Genomic DNA, 23,971 nt, shown 5'->3' with positions numbered 1-23,971 from the left:
TTGTTTTTGTTTTTTCTGTTAAAGTGAAATGTGGGAACAGTTTCACATCATAAGACTGAATCTTGCATCAGCAGTTCTTCTGGGCAGCATCTTCATTTGCATTACGGAGATACCAGCTGTGCGGGACAACAGGCACATGTGTACAGCCTTCGGGGCCTTGGTTCAATACTTCTACATGGCAGCTGCTTGCTGGCTGTGGATGGAAGGCCACGCATGCTTTGCAGCAGTCACCACGGGAGTCATTGGCGGAATCATGAAGGCGTACTTTCCTGTTGCCTGGGGTAAGTGCTTTGTGATTCAGTAGGTTTCAATTTGCCAAGTATGGCGTATCTCTAAAGTTTACGATTGTTACATTTATACTACCACAGTTCTATTTTGCTTTCCTTTTTTAATAGAGTCTTGTTCTGGCTGTCTCCATTTTATTATCTTTCACCATCATTCCTAATCCCACTCCATCCTCACACGTCACCTACTGTTACCCATTTTATTTTTCCCTTTCCAGCTTTTTGTTACCCATTTTATTTTTCCCTTTCCAGCTCTTTGTTACCCATTTTATTTTTCCCTTTCCAGCTTTTTGTTACCCATTTTATTTTTCCCTTTCCAGCTTTTTGTTATCCATTTTATTTTTCCCTTTCCAGCTTTTTGTTATCCATTTTATTTTTCCCTTTCCAGCTTTTTGTTACCCATTTTATTTTTCCCTTTCCAGCTTTTTGTTACCCATTTTATTTTTCCCTTTCCAGCTTTTTGTTATCCATTTTATTTTTCCCTTTCCAGCTTTTTGTTACCCATTTTATTTTTCCCTTTCCAGCTCTTTGTTATCCATTTTATTTTTCCCTTTCCAGCTTTTTGTTACCCATTTTATTTTTCCCTTTCCAGCTTTTTGTTATCCATTTTATTTTTCCCTTTCCAGCTTTTTGTTATCCATTTTATTTTTCCCTTTCCAGCTTTTTGTTATCCATTTTATTTTTCCCTTTCCAGCTTTTTGTTACCCATTTTATTTTTCCCTTTCGAGCTCTTTGTTACCCATTTTATTTTTCCCTTTCCAGCTCTTTGTTACCCATTTTATTTTTCCCTTTCCAGCTTTTTGTTACCCATTTTATTTTTCCCTTTCCAGCTCTTTGTTACCCATTTTATTTTTCCCTTTCCAGCTCTTTGTTACCCATTTTATTTTTCCCTTTCCAGCTTTTTGTTACCCATTTTATTTTTCCCTTTCCAGCTTTTTGTGTTTGGTTATTCTCGACTTGCTCATTTTTTGCCAATATCTATACCTTCTTATTATTTCTTTCATGGCCTCTCTGATCCTGGGTTTGATTCCCAATGGACGCACAGGTATAGTGTTTCAATTCGATTTCAAAATGTAGTTCTAGTCCCAATTAGTCTATCTGATCATAAAATGGACTTAAAATAAACAAGCCGTATTCTTTCTCTCCTACTTTCTTGTTTAAATTCTTTTGTTACCTCTTCATTTCTCATCTTTCCTTTGATACTTCGTACAGAAAGCATTACAACATTACTTTAAACCAGATGAAAACCCCTTCACAGCAGGCCCATAGCCAGGCAGGGGACAGGGGGGGCTCAGCCCCCCCTGGAACTGCCGTCAGCCCCCCTGGCACTGCCATCAGCCCCCTTTACATTAGGTAAACTATTTTGCATAATTTGTTTACAGTGAGGAGTGAAAATGTAGACAACTCACAATTTTAAGGATAAATCCATAGAATATGAACAGTATCTATTACATTCGCTCATTTTGTTTATGAGCAGAAGTAGCTGCAAGTATTTAGAATATTCTCTAGGCTTCAGAAAGTTCTTTCATAGGAGAGCTTCTTTATGTGTACCTTCACTGTCCCTGTTGCAACCTCCCGTTTAGACAGAAATCTGTGACTTTGATGTCATCATGCAAGTTCCCTCCGCATCTGCGTCAAAGGTTAAAAACAGCTCCCAAGGTTTGGGAAGGAAGGGGAGTTTAATTGCTTCGGCCGGGGGTGGAATATATTGTAGGCACTGTGATTAAATATTGTGTGTTTTTTGTGTGTGATATATGTATCTGTATCATCGAAAATAGTACGGGGTGTGTAAGGGATAATTTCAGTATCAGTCAATTAACACTTCAAGAGATGTTTTAAAAGATGTAGAAAAATGTAGTATTTGTGTAGATTTGTGTAGTATATGAAATTTATAAATGAAGAGTGCCCCCCCCACATAATTTCCTTTCATTTAATATTTTTTTAAAAAATGGACTTGGTTTACAAAGCCCCCCTGATAACCTGTGAGCCCCCCCTGGATATCAATTCTAGCTACGGGCCTGCCTCACAGACAGCGCAATGTGAATAAAAAGTACACTTTCATGATACAAGATCATCATCATCAGTTGGCAACAAGTTCAGGTAGATTGAAAAACTCAATATGCTGACCGTGATAATTTGTAATTTGTACTTGGTACAGAGTCTGAAAAAGACCTTGATAGAAGGTTGAAACGTTACGTTTAGTTTATGTTTTAAAATAAAACATTTCTGCCTTGGTCAGCATATTGAGTTTTTCATATCACGGAAACAAGGCTTAATGGTGTTATAATCAGGTAGATTCTGTCTAAGATTTTCACCACTTCCATACACTTAGCATGGCTTGACTGCCCAGCTGGTACAAATTTACAATGGACAGTATCTACAATATACTGGCTATTTAAAAAAGTTAGCAACATTATTTTGACTTTTTGATTTGACTGATGGAACAGTCTTCCATTGTGGCCAAGTCATGTATCATCATATGTGATGACATGGCTCAAAATATCACCTTACCTCTCCAAAAAGCATTGTTCTAATTCAAGCTACAACATTTCTGGAAATTTCACACCAGCCAACTAGGCAGTCACATTTTACGATCTTCGTCCTATGTGCCATAACCCATGTTAATGAAGACAGTGGTTCCTCATAATTAATCAGACTTTCAATGAAAACAGCAGCATGAAAATATGAAACTTTACCTACACAAGACTATCACAGGCTAACAAAAATAAAGCTGTGGAATATTGATATGCCAACATGATCAAAGCACACTGCAGTTTTGGTATGGTGCTGCCACAACAAGCACACAGAGCCGATTTTAAGAACTTTGTCAAAACCTTGTGCATAGGGACTCTATTGGTAAAAAGAGGGGCATCATTAACACAAATGAAGTTCACCTCATTATTTCTTACTGATCAGTTGCTGTAAAGTGCTCAAAAGAGAGTAAAACAGAATTTAAAACTTTATTTGCCATTCTTGTAATATACAAAAATGTTAGCCTGTTTATATTGCAATGTGGACAATTGAACATGTCACATCTTCCTGCAGTGCTACAGATACTATTAGAATTCTTCTACCTTTTCAGGACTGCCAATGATTTCTCTTGGATATTCTTTGCTCTGCCATCTTCATCAGCTGGGGACAGATCCACAATGCATGATATCATGGGATGATGATGTAAAATTGATTTTCTTCATTCCAGTCCTTTTCTCTGGATTTGTAAGTATTTCATTAAAGTTCTGGCATTATTTTTTTCTTTTGATATTTAACACTAGAAGGATGGGACCCGTCATTTTGATGGGTGACCATATTTTTATTGTAATTTTGACAATGTTAATTTTACTCCACAGCTTCCATGTTCTGTGACTTTTAACAAATATTAATGCTCTCCACTTGTGTAAAAAAGTAAACTTCTATCTCACACGAGAAGGGAACTACATTGGATTACATACTATTAGTACGATCACCCGTCATTTTGACGGATACAGTTCTTACGTAGATACATCTGTTAGCAGTAGCGTATTCTAAGTGTGAGTGAATCTTAGTTCATCTTTGCTCATTGTTGTTTGTGTAACGGATGTATTTTCAAGTCGAATGTTAGTTTAGATTGGTGAACGATTGATTGATTTAGTTTATTTTACTTCGCGTTTTGTGCCTCTTGGCGAATTTGCGAAGATGGCGATGAGTGATGAAATTGATGAATGGACATTCACAAACAACCAAGCCCGAGCAGGATTCGAACCCGGGACCCTTGGCATTGCAGCGTGATGTGCTAACCACTTTTTTTTATTTCTTTTATTATTAAGGGAAGCCCCTATGCGGAAGCTTCCCCCATCACACTTCATTCACTCATATCATTTCATTCACATTTCTATGTCAGGACTTTTCAGGACAGACAATCACAAATACCTATGCCTTACCCGGGACTCGAACCCGGAACCTCTGACATTGTTGCGTGCTCTGATAACCACTTCACATCGGAGGTCGACTATCCACTCGGCCGACAGATCGGTGAACAAATTATCTAGAGTAAAATATTGGCAACCTCTATTCGCTTACTCTATTTAGCTCACTGCAGTGTCCAATATGTCGCCCGAACGTGGCTTACTGGATCGTGACGTAGCTACTTCATTATCTCCGTGATTTGTCAAACGACGAATCTGAGGGAGAGGACAATATTTATGAATATGATGAGTGCTGAGTAGATAATGACAATGCCAGAATAAATGTTCATTCCATACAACTTACGTACTTTTCTACAATTATTTTTCAGATGAATATGTTCAGGATGATGACAATGCATGTGAGGGTCTGCAGATTGATGTTTCCTCCTTTATTGATTTTTACTGATTGATTTTGTTTATGTTACTTCGCCTTGTGCCACTTTTGGCTAATTGCGAAGAAGGGAATGAGTGATGATATGATAAAATTGATGAATAGACACTCACAAACATCCATGCCCAGGTCGGGATTCGAACCCGTGATCTGTGTCGTCATAGCGTAATGTGCTAACCACGACGACATGAGGGCCTCCTTTCCAAGTGAACTATTTTTTGTGATAGAATAACGTATTTACATTTTTCAAAAGTTCCCACCAATGACAAAATGATTTGTAATCTAAACAGAAAGGAAAAATGTTTCTACGAACACAAAAACTCAAAATAAATAAAAATACACAGTAAGTAAATAAATAAAATACACTCAAAAATAAATAAATACATGAAATACACTTACATGCCATAATGTTGATAGGTGATTTATTTATATATTTCGTAATTATAATTTTGACAATGTTAAGTTAAGTCTAAGTCTTCCATGATTTAACTGACTATGAATAACACGGTCCTTCTGACCAGATAATTTGTTCCTTTTGTGCGCCTCTATTAGCCACTGGAGGAGGCAGAATTTGTAATTAATATTTATAATGATGTGAAAGTAAAATAAATACAGAAATACAGGAGTTGTTTCACTTTCATAAGAAAAGTAGTGACAAATATGGCATGGAAAAACTATACCCGTCAAAATGACGGGTTCGTCCTAATAGGTAGCTAGGAAATCATTGTCCTCCTAGTGTTAATTAACACGTGCTAATGCAATAACAATAAATAAAACATTGAAAACTGGTTGAGGTGTTACTGAAGGAATGCAGATAGCACTGGTGTACAAAATTGCAAGGGGTAGTATAGTTTATGGAATGAGAATGCGTATACATTTCTTTTATTCAATAATGCCAGCCACCATGGCAGAGTGCTTAGCGCATCGTGCTACGATGCCAGGGGTCCTGGGTTCGAATCCCTGCCTGGGCATGGATGTTTGTGAGTGTCCATTCATCAATTTCATCATACCATCACTCATCCCCATTTTCGCAAATTAGCCAAAAGTGGCACAAAAAGCGAAGTAAAATAAACCAAATGAATCAACCAATCAAAAAAAATATATTCAATAATAATTATTGTTGAATTATTCAGTTCAACATTCATAAGAAAAATGTAGATAGTGCAGACCAAAATGTACATATTTACAGACACATTTTTTTTTCAAATTGGAAATGTGTATTTATAGAATTTGTTGGCATGGGTGCGGAAGGAATATTTAGTTGTTCAGCTATCCCACCCTGGAGCTGGTTCGAAGTGATATCAGAAGCTACAATGAAGGACGTTGAACTGTTTATGTAGCCGTGTAGAGTTGTAACCCCATTCCATATATAATTTTTGTTACAGATGGGAGTCCTGTTCACTGCAATAGCCCTTTGCAACTCAGGATTGTCGGCCTACAAGATAGAAGACATCTTTGGTGACATCAGTTCCGTATACAAAGGCCACTTTTTCTCTGTGTTGTACTTCGTGCTGGTCTGGGTTTTTGGTCTCCTGGGATATTTAAAACTCGAGCCTGAGGTCTCTGGTGCCTACACTGCCTTTCAGATCTTCAATGGCTTTTTGGTGAGTATGAATTTGGCTGCAGTGCTTTGGCTCAAGATGTCAGGATTGAGAGTAATTCTAATATTTTCAACACTATCATCTAACTCTCTGGCATTTCTAAACATAAAGATTCACAGGCAGTAATGGAAGTTTTCCATCTCTTTCTACTCTTGGCAAGATTCCTTCAGATCCTCTTAATAATAAAAATCTTTATTAAAGTAGGCATGTTTCATCTTCATCTTACAACCAAGATGAAGAATGATAACGTAATCGAAGACATCAAGAACCTCTGTGAAAGAGATGATGATTTTGAATTGCCTGATGATATTTTGGATCTATAATTTTTAAAAAATATGATAAAAATCTTCATTTAAAATAACAATAAAACAGGCTGCTTGTTTCATAGTTAAGTTGCTGTTACAACAATGTAACGATCAATTGTATAACTGATTATTTTTTGTCAAGAAATTTTTAACCATAGTTATAACTGTATCGTTAATCAAACTAAAAATAAATATCTGATGAAGGGAGCGTGTGTTCTCCTGAAACGTCACAATGATAAACTCTTTCTAACAACCATAGACTACAAGAGGAATAATATAAAAGAATTAGAGAATTAAAAAAAGTGACAATAATATAAACACAAAAAAAGTTGCAAATAATATTAACAGTAGGGATGTGCCGAAGCCGATTACAGATGTATGAAAATCGGCCGAAATTTACATATCGGTATCAATATCGGAATCGGAAAAAATCCGATATTTAAACCGGTACAGATTATACTAGAGTTTTACCTTCTAATAAGTTTTATATATTAGTTTTGTAAGATTTATTGAAAATTAGGTTATGATTCATCATTATTGTAGAGTTTATGTAATAAAATTATTGCAAACTCTCATTCAGAGGATCAACCTAACTCAAAATCGGAAATAAAACAGTACATTGCTGATCCAGGATCTGCTGTTGTATTGGAAATTCAGAAGTGAGTATTCAAACCTGAAGCAAGTGCTGAGAAAATACTTGAGCATACCTGCTGCATCAGTATTCAGTGATTGAGTGTTCAGTGTTGCTGAACAGATTTGCGATAAGAGAAGTAGGTTACTTCCTGAAGTGCTTCCAAGACTCGTGTTTCTGAAGTTGAATCTGGCAGCAGTAAATTTCCAACATAAGAATAGGAATTCATTTTGCATTTCAAAGATCTGCTTGTGTACTAATGCTAAATCTCTTGAGAATGTTCTTCTTAAAGGTTCACATAACCACCTTTTGTAGATGCAAATGTACGTACATTCACATCTCTTGAGAATATATATGTATATACATATGATATGCAATAGAAATGTACATATCAAATTTATTTTTGTCTTGCTGAAAATAACATCCCATTTCTGTTTAATAACCTTATGTATCGGAATCGGTTAAATATCGGCATCGGTACCAAAAATTATCGGCGAGTACATCGGCATCGATGAATTTTCAGCTTCGTCACATCCCTAATTAACAGTGACATTATTTCATAGTAAAGAGAACGTACAATGTGAATTAGTAGGTAGCATATAATAATTATAATAATAATAATGATAATAGTAGAGAAAAATAATAAAACCAAAAGAAGTAAACCATTCCACAGTTATTTTATAGCTCAACCAAGAACCGTGGCATGGAGAAACATAGTGGTTTGGATCCACTTTAAACTGTAGGTCCAGCCCCAATTAGCCTCTCTGTGCTAAAAGTAGACTTACTCAAACAAATATTTTTTCAATGCAAGGGCAGGATTACATTGTAAACAGCTGATTGCATTCGCTCTGCTGACTTACAGTTGAAATTTCAATGACAGCGCAAGAGGAATTTTCTTTTCTTGGTCAAGTGTGGGGCGTTACCCCCACATCCCCTATACGCCTTCATGGCGTGGTGCTAAGCACAGGGGAGCATTTTTACTTTACCTTTGGTCAAGCTGTACCTTCAAGTTTCCCAAGTATCTGCTAACAGTCCTTAATCTTCTCCCATGCATGCTACAAGCCCTGGCAACACTAACACAGTTAGTCTGTTCTGTTTTCAAATATGTATTTGTTTTATATAGGGTAAGTCAAAAAGAATGAAACAACTTTATGTATTTATTATGACGTTACTATCTATGATAAAAAATCAGACAAGGCATCAATATAAAGAAAAACTCTGGAAGTTTTACTCACATGATTTATATTATAAAGATTCAACATGCGAACCACGTGTAATGCAGAAAAGGTCCAAATGATAATCAAGTACTTGTTATGTGCAAGACAGGAAGTCATTGTCCACGGTTCCGAAGGCACTAACAATTTGCAATTTTAACTTTGTCAAATCTTTCGGAAGGGTGAAACACATGCATTATTACCGAAAAGCATGCAGAAATGTCTTTGCAGCATTGCGATTGAATCAGTTCTCGATAGATCCAACACACAATACACCTTCTACTGGTCATTAGCCATTTTTCAACACTAGCGATCCTGGTGGAGCAGCGCCAAAGCAGCATAAGCCCGCTAGGTGGGAATAAAACCTCCAGACTTTTTCTTTATACTGAGGCCTTGTTTGATTTTCTACAGCAAATAGTTACGTCATAATAAATACGTAAAGTTGTTTCATTCTTTTTGACTTACCCTGTTTTTCAATGTAAATATATCTTCTTTTTTTTAAAATCTATAACTAGGTAGTTCAAACTTCATGCACAATGTTTATGTTAGTTCACTTACTGTTTTCAACAAAGTATGGGTGGATTATGTTATTTCTAATAACTTTATTCTGATTTCTTCCTAGGGTACCATTATCTTCTTGTTTGAAGGAATTGGTTCAACTCGGTTTTACATGGTAATAACTGGACATGGTGCAGAGCGAGTAAGAAACATTTATTTTCTCTTCATTACACATTAATTAATAATAGTGGCAGAGTTCTCTCCCTCAATGATGAACTTATAATGTTTGTTGACTGTGTACTTCCTGCAAAAGATAAGTTATAAGCCAATGTGTATTGCCTATGGTGATAAGCCAGATAAGATGTTTCTTAAGAACTTGACACAAGTTTCTACAATAAGGAGTTGTGTCAGATTGCATTGAGAAATCAACATATTTGTTTCTTCTGTGTCTTGTCAGCTTGCGAATCTGAATTTTTAGAAGTAAACTCGCAATATTAACTTATGTCAGAGTTATCTAGTCTGATACTAAGGGAGAATTCACACCGAAGTGACAGGCGACACAGCACAAATCGAACGCAGACTTATGTGGCCATTCATGCCACTATGGTGTGAAACATTGCAGCTGGCTGTCTTGTTTCCAAGTAGCATGTGTCGCTTCAATCTGAAATTTTCCTTAAAGTAACCAACTTTAAAAAACTATTAGTGTAATCTCCTCCAGCGACACTTGAATGTAGCTATCAGGCCCTGAATGCTTGTGAGCATGCTGCACTGTTCCTCAATTGTACGTTGACTGGTCAAACAGGATTGGAGGTGTCTCCTTATAGTGATGTGGGAAGTCAGGGACTTATCGAGGAACAGTGCAGCACACACAATGGAGGAACCACATGCTTACAATCAGGGGTAGAAAATACTGGGCATCCAGTCTCTATAGCAAATAATAAACATGCCATTATACGAGGTGCATCCAGAAAGTAAGTTCCGAAAGTGCCCCAAGATGGCACGAGTGGTCAGAGCGGGACACGCTTGCGCAGGAGTGGAGTAACACGTAGCCATAACCTCGCGGAAGCACAGTTGTGAGACAACTGTAGTACGGAAAAGATGGTTGCATGCATAGTCTCCTGCCGAGTGCGAGGTACGTGCGGTAATCAGATTTCTCCACGCTAAGAAGCTGTCAGCATCAGAGATCCACCGGCAGTTGTGTGAAGTGTATGGACAGAATGACATTAGTGAAGGAATTGTCCGAAACACGCCCTCTCAATAAAGACACAGCAGGCTGCACCAATGCCCACGACAAACCCATCGTGCACACAACGTGAGAAACTGCAGTCGCTGGGTGACGATCTCATGCAGCAGGGAACGGAAGATCTGCGGAAACTGACATGAGAGTTCGGACATTGTGAACTGCTGGTTCTGCAGCATTGCTTTCCAGGGGCCTCGCCTATGGCGCAGTGGTAGCGTCGTTGCCTTGTAATCAAGGGGTCTGGGATTCGATACCCAGTGGAGGCACATAGTGGTTCGGATCCCACTTTAAACTGTAGGTCCAGTCCCCATTAGCCTTACTGTGCATAAAGTGGACTTAAAACACCAAATCAATCCAGTCCAATGCACACTTTCCACCAATTCAGGCATCACCATGCCTGATGCAGACAGCTTCTTAGCGTGGAGAAACCTGATTACTGAGACTGTATGCGGGCAGCCATGTTTCCCGTACTGCAGTTCTCTCACCACTGACTCCACACAACTGTGCTTGCACCAGGTTATGGCTATGTGTTCCTCCTCCACTCCTGCGCAAGCGCGTCCCACTCTGACCACTTGTGCCATCTTGGGGTATTTTCGGAACTTACTTTCTGGATGCGCCTCGTAAATTTTTACAATGTTCCTAGTCAAATCTTAAAATCTGCTGTGATATGGTAGTCGGACATATGTTAGAACGTATTGCATAGTTATTCATGCTTTATAAGTTCAGCCTTCTTTAGGAATGCTGCTCTGGCACAAGAATTAATTATTTTTAATACAATCTTGTATTCATTAAAAAAATTAAATGGTTTGAGAACCTAAAAAAAATAAAGCTGGCTCCTGAGAAAAAGATTCTGGCACCTGAATTATTTTCACAACCATTTCCCCTGCTTGCAACCATTCAGTGCCTCAGTGCCTGACAGTTACACATGAGCAGTGCTGTAGTAATTTCTAAGCTACTTACTCTACGTGTCAACCTGGTGTAGCCTGGGCCCTTGTAATTCTTTCTGGCTCCAGTAACTGCCTGTCCAGACTACTAAACAAGGGGAAGCCTCAGTCACGACTACTAAATGATCCTCATGCATTCTCTTTTGTTTTCCGCTCTGCCCTCCAACGTCTCATATTGAGGCCTTCCCAAAATACATCCTAATACTAATGACACAAGACCACAAAACATGATTCAACCATCATTGATCACCTACAAAGATTGACTGATTCATTTAGTTTATTTTACTTCGCATTTTGTGCCTCTTGGCTAATTTGCGAAGATGGGGATGAGTGATGAAAGTGATGAATGGACATTCACAAACAACCAAGCCCGAGGGGGATTCGAACCCGGGACCCTTGGCGTCGCAGCACGATGTGCTAACCACTCAGCCACAGGGTCCGGCAATCACCTACAAAGAATATGGCGTTGTATTGTAATCAAGGGATCCCAGGTTTGATATCAGGTGGAGACACATAGTGGTCCAGATCCCACCTTAAACTGTAGCTACAGTTTCAATTAGTCTATCTGTGCATAAAGCTGGCCTATAGATAAAGCTCAAACTCAAGCTACAAAGAATAATTACTGTTATTCATTACTTTTCCTATACTTTTCAATATTAACACATGATGGCTACTTTTAAACCTATTTAAAATAATCCAGCCAGTCTTTTCGTAACAAACAATCCAAGGTTCGGGCCCTACATATGCATGAGGTGAAATTTTCGTGTTTACTGTTCTTGTTTGTTACATGCTTATGGTACAGTTTCCACTGAACATACCTAATACTTGCACTGAATTTCTACAACGATCTCAATTTTTACAGAAAAATATGCTGATTGAAAGAGAGTTTGCTAAGAATGATTTCGGAAATGAAACATCTGAATCAGCAAGCCTTATTGGGTCGTCAGCATCTTCAGATGAAGGTGAGTTAGTGGTCTGTAATTTCTAGATTACCACAATGATTATACCAGGTGGTTATAATTAATGGGACGGTGTTCAGAGTGGTACAGCACGGGCTGTAATGAGAGTAGCAGTCTGAAACTTCGTAGATATGCTAATGAAGCAATCGGCTCGCGAATTATGCAAAAAAAAAGTTCCTATTCTCACCAGCAGGGTAAAAAATGGCGCTGTAAGCAGTCAAAACTTGGTATAGTTACAGGAAAAACACTATAAATCGCAGAAAACAATACTCTTTGTAATAAAATATCGCTACAATTTCACTATTCGATTTACATGAACATTACTAAAGGAGAAAGCAGCAAGCGTCACCAACAACAAACCAGGGAGCTCACACAATGGTTAAGCAATGTCACCGATTTTGAGGTCAGAGTTACGGAAAATTTCACGTTTTGACTGCTTACAGCACCATTTTTTACCCTGGTGGCGAGAATTGGAACTTTTTTTTTGCATAATTCGCGAGCGCATTGCTTCATTAGCATATCTACGAAGTTTCAGACTGCTACTCTCATTACAGCCCGTGCTGTACAACTCTGAACACCGTCACTTCAATTATAACCACCTGGTATTATCTAAAATATGCATGTACTTTCATGATGTGCGCTTCGGTTGCACTTTATGTAAAATACACCATTATTATGATCTACACTAAGAAATTTTCATGTAAGTTTAACAACTTTGACATTTTTTTTAAACATAAAAATTAGGGATGGGACCGATTAATCGGTACTCTATCGGTATCAGCCAATATAGGCATATCGGTCAAATTACCGATTATTTTACCGATCCGATATATCGATTATTTTCTGATAATTTAGTACAAAATTCTGCCATTTTGTTGTAATTTTTATGGATAATATCCATGCCCTACTTTCTAAAAAAATAAATATCTAAATATGCAATTTCTCTTGCACTGCAGTCACCTTGAAACACACATTTATTAAAGAGGTCAGTGAACCTTTCAGGTTCTTCAAGGACTATTTCTAATTTTATATCGGATTGGTAGAATATCGGTTATCGGTATCGGTAAATTTTATACCAGTACTTTATCGGTATCGGCCAAATTTTCATATCGGTCCATCCCTAATAAAAATTATTATATTTCCTTACAGAAGATTCTGTTGAAGAGATTGAACCTACCCCTTCAACAAGCAAAGACCAATCAGAATTACAAGGAGCAGAACCCACCAATACAAATGCAGAACAGGAGAAATAAATAAAAAGAAACAAAAAACAAACTTCGTGGCATCAGGGTTGAAGAAAAAGGCACTATATACGTGATCTAATCAATTTTTAAGCACTTCAGAGGAGAAACAAACTGTCATAATGAATAAAGCACTGTGTTGATCATTGTTTCCTCTTTCATTAACTATTAATGTGACAAAGCTTGTTACTTCACACCCAGCGCCCTTATCTTTTGAGTTCACTTCAAGAATATCCTGATGCCTTTGCCTTGCTTTCCATGCATGCCTACAAATATCTTCCATGTGTCCTGCATCTCCCTAACTTAGCTAATATAATACTATTGCTTAGTGAATGTAGCAGTCATTAGTAGTTAGCACTGACATAGGGCCATTCTTTTAAATGGACATGGTAGTACAGTTTCTTGCCATGGGCATGCAGTGATATTTGGAAAATGTCCATTGTCTGCCTGAGCTTCAGTCAGATAGAAATAAGAATGTATTTTTATTGTAGGAATTAATTCCTTCTCCACTAAAAATAACTGTGTTAGTTTATTTTGCGTGTACAAAAAGTGGTTATGTGAATCTTCAAGAAGAACATTTATATTGATGTATTTTGTCAACTGTATTTGTGTATACATTAAAAGATTGAAGCATATTTGAAAATAATAGAAACGTAAGCAACAGTCGGTTCATGGTCACAGTTATATCCATGCTATTCCCTACCCTAAGCCTCTGGTACTGGAACTAACAACTTATATTCATGAATACATACATGGTTTAATTTCTTAAAAAAAAAAAGACTTCTGTCGACGATTCCGTGCAAGAGTAAGATAATAGCACACAGTTTGCAACTCTTGCAACACGCACAGTGGAGAGGGCAAAAGGATTTATTTGTAGCTTAACGGCAGACCAGAGTCCTGTAGACACACCAGGTGAACAAGTCCACAAGGGGTAGCCTGCAAGCACAGACAAGGTTTATCCCACACCCGAACAGAAAATTGCATTTATTCCTGGACAAAGAACCAGCACAGTCAAAAAAGACGCATGAAAACATTCTAAGTGATATCATGACCTCAGCTGAAACCTCTTTTCATAGAGGACACAAAAAACAATAAATACACGATATATTCCCATTGCTGTCTTGCCGTTATTACCACTTTTATCCCAATAATCTACATTATTGTGCTAATACATACAATAATTCTATGACTGCAAAAATATAAGTCTGGAGGTAATGAAGTGTTTAAATAAGAAACCAGGGTTATTAGAAAATTAAAAACTTTATTTCTACAAGTACATTTAGAGTATCACATCTAGTGTCAACTTTCTTGGACAAAATAATGTGTGTATGCCAGCACAGCTGAAAAAAATGGAATGTTTTAATGTCTTTCTGTTGTTCATAATAAAGAGTAAAATATTTAGGCAAAAATTTTGGGGCCGTTTGCACACCATACTCCCTCGAGAATTACATTGAAATTTTTATTAATCGACAGATTTTGATGTTTTGCGTAATATAAAATTATTTCCAGCACACGGAAAACACAAATAACGGAGATATTCGATCACAAAGTATGACCAGCGGAAGCAAAATCCTGCCATTTCGGAGTGCTTTCGCAGCTTTTTATTATTAAAACACCTTGTATGCACACTCAAATAGCAAAACAACACGTCGATAATAACTATTGGCACCAATCCTAACGTAACTACGTAAAATTATAGTTGCTGTTGTGAAATGTCGTTTTGGGTGCCCTTCTAATCAAGGGGTCCGGGGTTCGATACCCGGTGGAGGCACACAGTGGTTCGGATCTCACTTTAAACTGTAGGTCCAGTCCCGATTAGCCTTTCTGTTCATAAAGTGGACTTAAAACAACAAATCAATCGTTTTGGGTGCTAGATTCACTTGCGCAAAGCCTTCAGGCTGTTCTTCTTCACGGTAAAGTAACATGCTAAGGTAACAGACATACCTTGTTTCACAATAACACATTTCCGCGAGCTAAAATAAACTGAAAACGTTCATAAACAACAAAATATTCACATACCATGCAAAATATTTCACTTTCTCTAGGGGGTACAGAGGCTCAAGGGTACCAAAATTTCCGATTATTGTTACTTAATTGTCAGAAGTAAAGTAAATTTACTGTATCATTAAAAAATAATTCACTGTGAATATGAAATGATAACATGATTCATATTAATTATTAACTGGCCATTTGCAAAAACACAGTGCTTGATATTTGTTATTACATTTTTGGCTTTATCTTTCGCAACTGACACTACTTCTCATGGTATTATTTTGTTCTTGGAGAAAAAATATCTATGTGTAGTATTCCATTGAGCATACTAAAGAAGTTCAATCAAATCAGAACCAAAAGTGTGTTAGAGTGTTGCAGGGAGAGGAAATTGCTTGAGCGCCAAATAGTTCGCATGGATGACACTTGATAGCGTACAGAATTGAGAACTTCTTTACTCAAACGAATAACGCTCGCTCAGGCAAAATGAGCGGTATACGCTCCAAGCTTAGTAAGGCACATATAAACATAATTTGGCTCTGGTAGTTGGCCCTCAAACATGGATCGTGAAGTTAAAGATGCAGTGAAATTGAACCTTAAGTGAACATAGTCATTATCTCCATGCTACAATGTAGTTTAGTCTATCTTATATGAAATGAAATAGATGGTTGTGGGCTGAAACTGCCACTACAGATATTTTACATATATGTGCCTACGATTTGTTACATTAAAATTATATTCCATCGTATACACTCCAGGGTGAGAGACTTGAATGAGTACAAGCGAGCGGAAGTGATCCCATGCAGTACTCCGGTGTTAATACAAGTAAAAAATAAATAACACTACAATTCTAGAAGCCAAAAAAGGTTTTCTTTACATTTTGGAATCTGTATGTATGCCAAAATAGAAGGATTATATTTCAAACCACCAATACATTAATGTTGGTACTATTTCCTACTGTGTCTGCAATGGTACACAAAAGATATGATCTCTACAAATTTGCTCCAAATTTTTAAACGATAAGAAAATTTACAAAAAATACTTCAACTGAACAAATTATGAATGTGGACACTGATTATACCATATTCTCCACAAATTACTACTGGTATGCTACAGACATTTCAATTTTAAGCGTGATTTTTGACTAACAAATCATACAACACTCACCATTAATGTGTTTCTTCACCTCCTTGTCTTCATGGAAGGTACTTTTAAGGATTTCTACAGAACTCCTGCTCTCAAAATCAGTGCATCTCAAAGCAATTGTTATCTGCATGTATCTTGAAAATTATGTTGAGGAAATTATACAGTAATAATAATAAATCAAGAAGTGACCAAGTAATGGGAACTTTTAAATTTGATGGTTTTACATGAAATGCAATTTTTGTTTCCATATTATTATGCTGAGGCTGAATAGTTACAATGCTCAGAGAAACACGATCAATTGTTTTAAAACTCAAAGTGTCTTATATTCTTAAAAAGGTAAGTTTTTTACAATTTTAAGTGCATATTTAACTCCATATTTTGGTGAAAATAGCTAAATATGTATTTACATATTTAGCACATTTTTACCACATATAAATCTGTTCCGTACTCAATACTTTAGTCTCAGCTCTCCCCGAGGGAACGGCATCCGCTATAGGACAAGATGACACTGGATCGTCGCATCCCATAGCTCTACTAACCGTGTATCCTCTGGGAGAGTAGAGACCATACTGGGATAAGGCAAACAGTAAATTACAATGACCGATACTCTCTCCACATTAGGTTTATTGATGTGATTGGAGGTAAAGATTGTAAACGGAAGGCACACTGTCGCTCACTCACCTTGCCTATTTCGGCGACGCTTCCTTGAGCACACCTTATCCCAAGATCACCAGCCCAATAGCTTAGGCATAAACTACGGTGACAAAAGAGAGCTCCATGTAATTGCTCCTGTGCTTATAGCAGGGAGGTGCATGGCCTCCCTGTCGCGCTGGACGTTTGACGTTGTTATGCTCTATTTCTCTTCTAGGGAGAGTAACCTGCCTTGGCTCGACCTGTTACTTGTCTTCGTTACTTTCCCAGGCAAAATAATTAGCATAACACTTAAAAAAAACGGTTCCATCGAATATAAAGACATAGAATAACTGCCATAATCTTTACCATGGATATTAGAGAAAATTCAGTTCCTTTTTCTTGATTGATAGATCAGACGTTCCGTTTAAAAATATATAAAAAGACTATTTATTTAGTTGATTAAATATGTACAAAGAATTACATATGAAATAACCCCACCCCCCATAAAAAATGACATGATCCTCCTTAATTGAAACACCGTAATATATATATGAGAGGTTCGTACGCCAGCCTAGACCAGCAGTATTAGTTAAAAAATGTATCTAGCTTGTCACTAGTATACATGACATGTTTCTCGAATTCCCTCCCTTTCTTGTTTATAATGAAAATGGCCTCGAAAAAATAGACTAAACTTGGTTGAAATTACAACTAATTATGAGCTGTTCTTGAAATTATATAAAAAACAAAACTGTTATGATTCTTTTCCACCCTGTCACTGTCCCTTTAATCCCAGATTAAATTTAAAAAAACTGGACCCTTGACAGTGTTGAATCAACAAATTTAAACTAATAATTCCGCGCAACAAGTTACTTAGCTTTTTCGGACACGCATAGACATATATTGTACTTGAAATTAAAGGTGTCCCTTAATTCCCTCGGATACGACGTTTCTCTAAACAAATGTCCACCAAAAACTAAGCATTGGCTTGTCACCAAACGAATCAAGAAAAAATGCGTGGACTTATCTATGTATTTCGATGAAAGCAACTGGTTGATCTGTGACCGCTAGCCATGACAGCCCCGCCGCTCTACCAGCACTGAAAGAACCTTCCAAAGGCCTCCCCTCTTGCCTAAAAAATGCAAGAATACCAACCCCCGTTACTCAATTGGTTCTCTTATATAGGCGATTCGGAAAAAAACAGTAAACGGAACTTTTTTCAACCCCCCTCAGGTTGAAAGGGCAAGATTTTAAAACTAACAGCCTTCTGCAAGCTGACTTTCACCGTCAAGTAGGCCATCCCTACAGCAAGTTACATTGGAAACTGCATAAAAAATAATAATAAAAAGGATCTTGTAGTGATTCTATCATTAGAACGTCGAGCTTAAGTGGGCATTAGGCAAGGTTCGTGCATCGCTTGCACCCTACCGTCTACAGTACTAAATATTTCAATTAGCTTTCTGGGAATCTGAACAAGAATATGAACCTTTTCGATATATCAAAGGATACAATGTGTAATAATATATCCATACATCTTCAACCCATTCCAGCAGACTGTAAACTGAAGGCCTTGTTGATGTTCCTGCAAGTACTTCCTTCTCAGCTTCTTCGAGGTTGAACGAACTGCAGCTTTTGTTAACTCCCTCCTGAAGATTCTTCAGTTCACGGTTCAGGAAGCTCAGCTCTTGCCTGAAAGTTCAATTTCTTTTTTCAACACAAACAAAAAACAGTGCCAAAGAAACAAATGTGCAATGCATTTTATTTTATCAAGAGAGCATCTAACTGCAGTGAAGGCATATATGGGAGGGAGGGATGTGAACAGCACCATGCTCCAGCCATGTTTACTCCCCAGGTGCACTTTATTAGAGGCTGGTTGAAACCCAGAGCAGCTCCATGTAGGAACATTGCTGGAAAAATGTCCACCTCAAATCATCCACCCTGGGTCTTGCATATGGGTTTAGAGTTCATACTAAAGATAAACATAGAGTAACATTCTCAATATACTGTGCTAAAATATAAAAGTGAGGTGATCCTAATTCTACATGGTCTAAATGATGAAGACTGTACACTTGTATATGTACATGTGAGGCACGGCTCATCATAGGTTTACTGGGGGTTTACCAAACTCACATGAAACCTATTCCGTTTCAGCAAAATAGACTTTGTGTGCAAAAAGGACATATTTACAGGTTGTTGCCAGCTTACGTTGGACTTTGCTTCACCCTTCCAGCCCTGACTCGAGAAGGGTCTGACTGAGAATGTCCAAATTTGGAGGCAGCAACGAACCACCCCCTCATTGCAATGTACGATCACTCACTAACGCAAAAGGATTTTCTCTTATTGCAGTCGAAACCTGAACAAAAGGCCATATTTCGAGGTGGTTGCCAGCTTAAGCTGGACTTCACCTCACACTTCTAACCACAACACTCATTCAATATTTTGTTAGGTTTTATTTTATTAAGGTTATAATTCAGAGTTGTGTAACTCTCAGAACACAGCACATTTTATGTCAGTACAAAAAAAAAGTGAAGTAAGGTTTACTTCATGAATTTACTTACAGAACTTCCTGAAGAGATTTTAATTCCATATCCACCTCACATTTAATCTTGCACAATAACCTTTCTTTCAGTCCAGGAAACTTTCCAAGGGCAAAACTATCCACATCAGCCCTACAAAAAAGAGTAACAATATCAGAAAAAGAGAACAGCAACCATAATATTAGTTTTACAACAATAGAAAGGATTCACGTGCATAATGTGACCAAAGTTAGTGTGCTCAATTCTTGTGTAGCCGTAGGGATAGGAATGTACTGTGGCTTATATGGTGAAAAATTTACTTCACGAATAATTTGCAGTGTACTGCATTTTGCCACAGAGTGGCCTGTTTTTTTATTTTCCAGCTCAAAAATTGGTTTATAACCTTTCATCGCATAATCATCTTTGTAAGTCCATACTTTGCAACATTGCAGTAAATTATCTGAAGTATAATAATCAACCATGTGCTAACTTTGTTTTTCGAAACGGAAAAATGTTCGTAACTGTCACAAAAAAAATGGTGTGCATCGATATGGGCTCTTCAATTTTAACATAGATATATTTACAAATATTCTGTGTATCCTAATCTTTCCCAAATACAGTTTACCTAGTAATAAATTATTTTTAAATACTGGTACTACCAGTATTTAAAAATAAAAAGCTTCACATAATGGTCGCACTCCACTTTTTTTTTTTACAAAAAAGCATAAAATCTGTGATGATCATGTGGTGATATATGGTAATCTATTCCTAAACGACTATAGGCATTTTTATATAATTGTTCCAATCTTAATTTCTCTCCTATTTACTCAGTTTGTGTCTGCATACACACAGCAACATTTACCAACAGTATACACAGATGAAAATAAAACAAATTACACATAATGTAAACTAAGACATACTTCCAGCTAGTGGTGTATGAATGAAATACCTGTGGCCTATCTTAAAATAGACAACGGTCCAGTGTTTGCCTACTAAATGCAAACAATTTTTTGACCAATATCAACATTGCCATTCCATCATCACCACAAACATATCAAACAACATGGTTTCCACTGCGTAGAAGTGAATATTTAATAAGCAAACATCCATAAGCAAAAATTCAATATGGTTACACACACGTTAGATAAAAATATACTTACTTCTGAACTGTTTCAAGCTGTTCAGAAAAATGCTGAAGAGTCTTCAATGGACCATCACCTCTTCTGCAAACTTCTTCCCACTTTTTGGAATGCTTGTGGAAATGAACAAAAAACTTCTGCAGGCTTTGAATTATAGCATCCATGTTGACTCATTGTATTTCCTGTAAAATGATATTTCTTCTTAGGGGCTGTTTTATGTTTTTTCATTAGGAAGTACATACAAAATAAGCAAAAAAAACCTCTTGGGTGTAATGGTAATACATTTTATACCTATAAAGGAGCAGTGATATGCATCTGAATGATTGACTATAAAACACAATTATCTCTCATAATGTAGGAAATGAAAGTGATACACAATCAACAAGGGAAGCTATCGTATAGCCTAAATGTTCATTATGATGTCACTTACAATAACTACCCTTTGCTGGAATCTTGGAGATAGGTGGGTATTGTATTATGGTGCACATTAAATATGTGGAACTATATTCAAGTGACAAAAGAAAGGAAAATAAAAAAAAAACAAGACTTCAGCGACCATCTGAAACAAAAACTTACGGGGCTATGGTTGTGGTTTGGTACAAGCATAATAATAATTATAATAATAAAAAATGGCCTTCATTGAAGAGGTGTATTTCATCCTCCAGTGTCATTCTTACAAGGCAATGGATGATAGGGATGTCATAAGGGAATTCCCATTCACTGGTTATCACTACTGTATATGATTTTCCTTAAGTTGTACTGTGTACAAGTACAATACATTCTTTCGCCGGATTGCATGCTGATTTATGTATGCTTCACGCTCAATTCCCTCTCCTACCTCCCACATCGCACCCACCTACTCCTCCGCCTATGAAATTCCTTGGGCATTCTGTAAGGCGCGTGGCAGCACTGTGGTAAGGAGGCCGGAAGCAGTGAACGTCTTTACTTTGTGCGTTATGTGGGACTCTGCACGTCAATAATACATAGCAATAGTAACGGGAGAAAAATCTTGCACGTAATTTTGACATGCATGTAGTAATAACACCATTTGTATTCACATAAGATTTGCATATTTTTTTCTATATCTCATTTTTCTATAACATGATCAACATCGCAGCAATCAATGGATACATTATTCACACTCACAACTTCTACAACAATCAGGGCAACTCAGAAAAAGAGACCATTCTCACGAATTCAGTTCATGCTTCACCTCCATGAGAACTTGACCAAGATCTGGCAGGAGCAAAGGCTAATAAATCCGGGACTGTCACAGGAGTTAAGAAAGTCAATTTTGAAGGTACTGGGGAAGGAAGAGACAAGTACAGTAGCAGCCACGTCACAAGGGAACAGAAAGTATTGCAGTTTCTGCAACTACAAGAAAAGGAGGATGACAATTACGTACTGCTCCTGTGGGAAGCCAAATTGTGGAACACTACCGTACGTAAAATTTGCGTATGCTTTGCGCTCAAATCCCTCCCCTACCTCCCACATCGCCCTCACTCACCCCTCTGCCTAGCAGTGCCTGAAGTTGTCTGTCGGACATAAGGCAGCATTGTGGTAAGGATATTTTCTTGTAAGACTTCAAAATTACATTTGTACAGCGTTATGAATATTATTATTGTTGGCTTTTCATTATTCGAACTCTTCACATTCATTCTTAATGTACGAACGGGCTTGTCAAGCAAGACCTTCTCTTAAATTATTCTATGTTTAATAAAACCATGTTTATACATTTTAAAATGAAGAATAAAATTCCAATATAAGAAAAAATAAACAAAATAATGGGAACGAGTTTACAATACCGGACCACTCTCCAATTTCTATGAAATTTCGCCTACTCACTAACTGTGAACTCCTAATCACAAATCTGCATGTAATAATTGGCGGTCAAGTATGGAAATCGAGAAAAAAACGAAATAAACCATGTTTTCTTAACGTAACGTAACCCTACCATAAGAACAATAGCTCCACGGGAGATGCCATTTTCCCAACGAAGAAATCAACAGGCAAGACAAGGTATAGTTCTCTTAGCTAAAATATTAATTTTTCTTTGTATTTATGCTAATGGAACCTAACCTAACCTCGTAGGCTTTCCTCGTCTGATGTCAGCAAGATTGTTGAGCGTAAAGGAATACCATTAACAAATTGCGAAAGAAAGATGGTTCCGAATTGCTGTGTATGAACAATCACCCTGGTAAATCGCAAGGTTATTTTACAAGTTCTACATGTAAATGTAAATTTTAACAAGTGACCGCCAAATATGAACTACAGATACGTCATCTGGACACCGAAATTAGTAAGTAGGCGAAAATTTATAGAAATTGGAGAGTGGTCTGGTATTGTAAACTCATGCCTGCCAAATAATGTTCACAATGAATAGAATTTTGTTTTCATGATGTAGAGGTTGTTTTAATAATAGATTCCTTCATGTACGTAAAATTTACGTAGCGGTAGTTACACTGTAATATTGGAACACGGTAGGTTAAAATTGCATCTAGTTTTACAGAGCTAAAGCTGCTGCTTGTTCTTCAGTACCTTGTATGAAACGGTTACTAGCCGATAACTTAAGGTAGAATGCCTCCATTTTCCAAACAGAAATCGTCATTAATCTGCACAGGAATAAATTTTCGATTAATAATGTTCTTGAAGGTTCCTTCATCTATAGTAAGTAGATCTTTGAAACTATAATTCACAGTCTATAATGTAGTGTTTCAAACTCCGTCGATTTACGATTCGTTTTACACAATTAATGAAGGCACTTTTCCCTTTTTATGTAAAATTGTATTTACCTGTTACAAAAATCACTCTTTACATGTAAAAAAAAGCAAAATTTTCCATTATAAAATCTTGTTAGACTCAAGTTTTCACGTGCATATTGTCAATATTTTGAGTCGGGAATTTTCGATTAGTCACAAGACGCAGTGACACCTATAAAATATAGATTTCGCAATTACCGTTGTATTAAATTATATGTTATCAAATTTAATTGAAATTATGTGTATTGAACTTCAATTTTACATGCACAAATGAGTTCGCATGAAAGGAAATTACTTGTGTTTGCAAGTTCTGACTTTTGAACTCCGTCAAGGGATATTTTGAGCAACCAATTTCAGCTTCGAATCACGATGTGGCAGTTCGTATGCGTTAAATACCACTTGACAAGAAACATCTGATAATGTTGGATGTTAAACGATTAATTTTCTTGATAAAAATAATTATAATAACCAAAATAACAATAATCCATAGTCAACATATAAACACAAATCATCGCATGTTAAACTTGAAAAGACTGCAACATT

At 37.0% G+C, this 23,971-nt stretch overlaps 2 protein-coding genes across 4 annotated transcripts in view; one reads left to right on the top strand and one right to left on the bottom strand.

Annotated features, from left to right (window-relative positions):
* The window catches only part of LOC146004564 (adhesion G protein-coupled receptor L1-like), a 79,807-nt gene extending 66,425 nt beyond the window's left edge, over positions 1–13,382 (top strand). Inside the window, exons 15-20 of the mRNA XM_083143431.1 lie at positions 25–281; positions 3,367–3,500; positions 6,002–6,220; positions 8,990–9,067; positions 11,912–12,011; positions 13,158–13,382. Coding sequence (XP_082999557.1) covers positions 25–281; positions 3,367–3,500; positions 6,002–6,220; positions 8,990–9,067; positions 11,912–12,011; positions 13,158–13,261 — 892 coding nt within the window. The 3' untranslated portion in view covers positions 13,262–13,382. The remainder of the gene's footprint in view (positions 1–24; positions 282–3,366; positions 3,501–6,001; positions 6,221–8,989; positions 9,068–11,911; positions 12,012–13,157) is intronic.
* Positions 13,383–14,490: 1,108 nt separating this feature from the next.
* On the bottom strand, positions 14,491–23,917 carry LOC146004769 (AFG2-interacting ribosome maturation factor-like). 3 transcript variants are annotated; one of them, XM_083143753.1, is made up of 6 exons: positions 23,898–23,917; positions 20,691–20,851; positions 19,573–19,683; positions 18,524–18,703; positions 16,406–16,518; positions 14,491–14,589 (listed from the first exon to the last, which is right to left on the bottom strand). In XM_083143753.1, exons 2-6 carry the CDS (start codon positions 20,831–20,833, stop codon positions 14,549–14,551), a joined length of 588 nt encoding a protein of 195 aa, XP_082999879.1. In that variant the 5' UTR covers positions 20,834–20,851; positions 23,898–23,917; the 3' UTR covers positions 14,491–14,548. The 3 variants fall into 3 exon arrangements, with proteins under 3 accessions (XP_082999879.1, XP_082999880.1, XP_082999878.1); XM_083143754.1 differs by lacking the exon at positions 23,898–23,917 and adding an exon at positions 23,724–23,743; XM_083143752.1 differs by lacking the exon at positions 23,898–23,917 and adding an exon at positions 23,462–23,565.
* Positions 23,918–23,971: the final 54 nt, after the last annotated feature.

The sequence above is a fragment of the Lepisma saccharinum genome, chromosome 22 (assembly GCF_977018435.1).
Source record: "Lepisma saccharinum chromosome 22, izLepSacc3.1, whole genome shotgun sequence".
Classification (NCBI taxonomy): Eukaryota; Metazoa; Arthropoda; class Insecta; order Zygentoma; family Lepismatidae; genus Lepisma; species Lepisma saccharinum.
This window is presented reverse-complemented; position numbering and strand designations above follow the sequence as displayed.

Coding starts and splice junctions, on each gene's coding strand:
- LOC146004769 (XM_083143753.1), bottom strand. CDS start 20,833: ATGGATGCTATAATTCAAAGCCTGCAGAAGTTTTTTGTTCATTTCCAC. Junction 18,704..19,572: donor AAATCTCTTCAGGAAGTTCT/GTAAGTAAATTC, acceptor TTGAACTTTCAG/GCAAGAGCTGAGCTTCCTGA. Junction 16,519..18,523: donor TGGATATATTATTACACATT/GTATCCTTTGAT, acceptor ATAATTTTCAAG/ATACATGCAGATAACAATTG.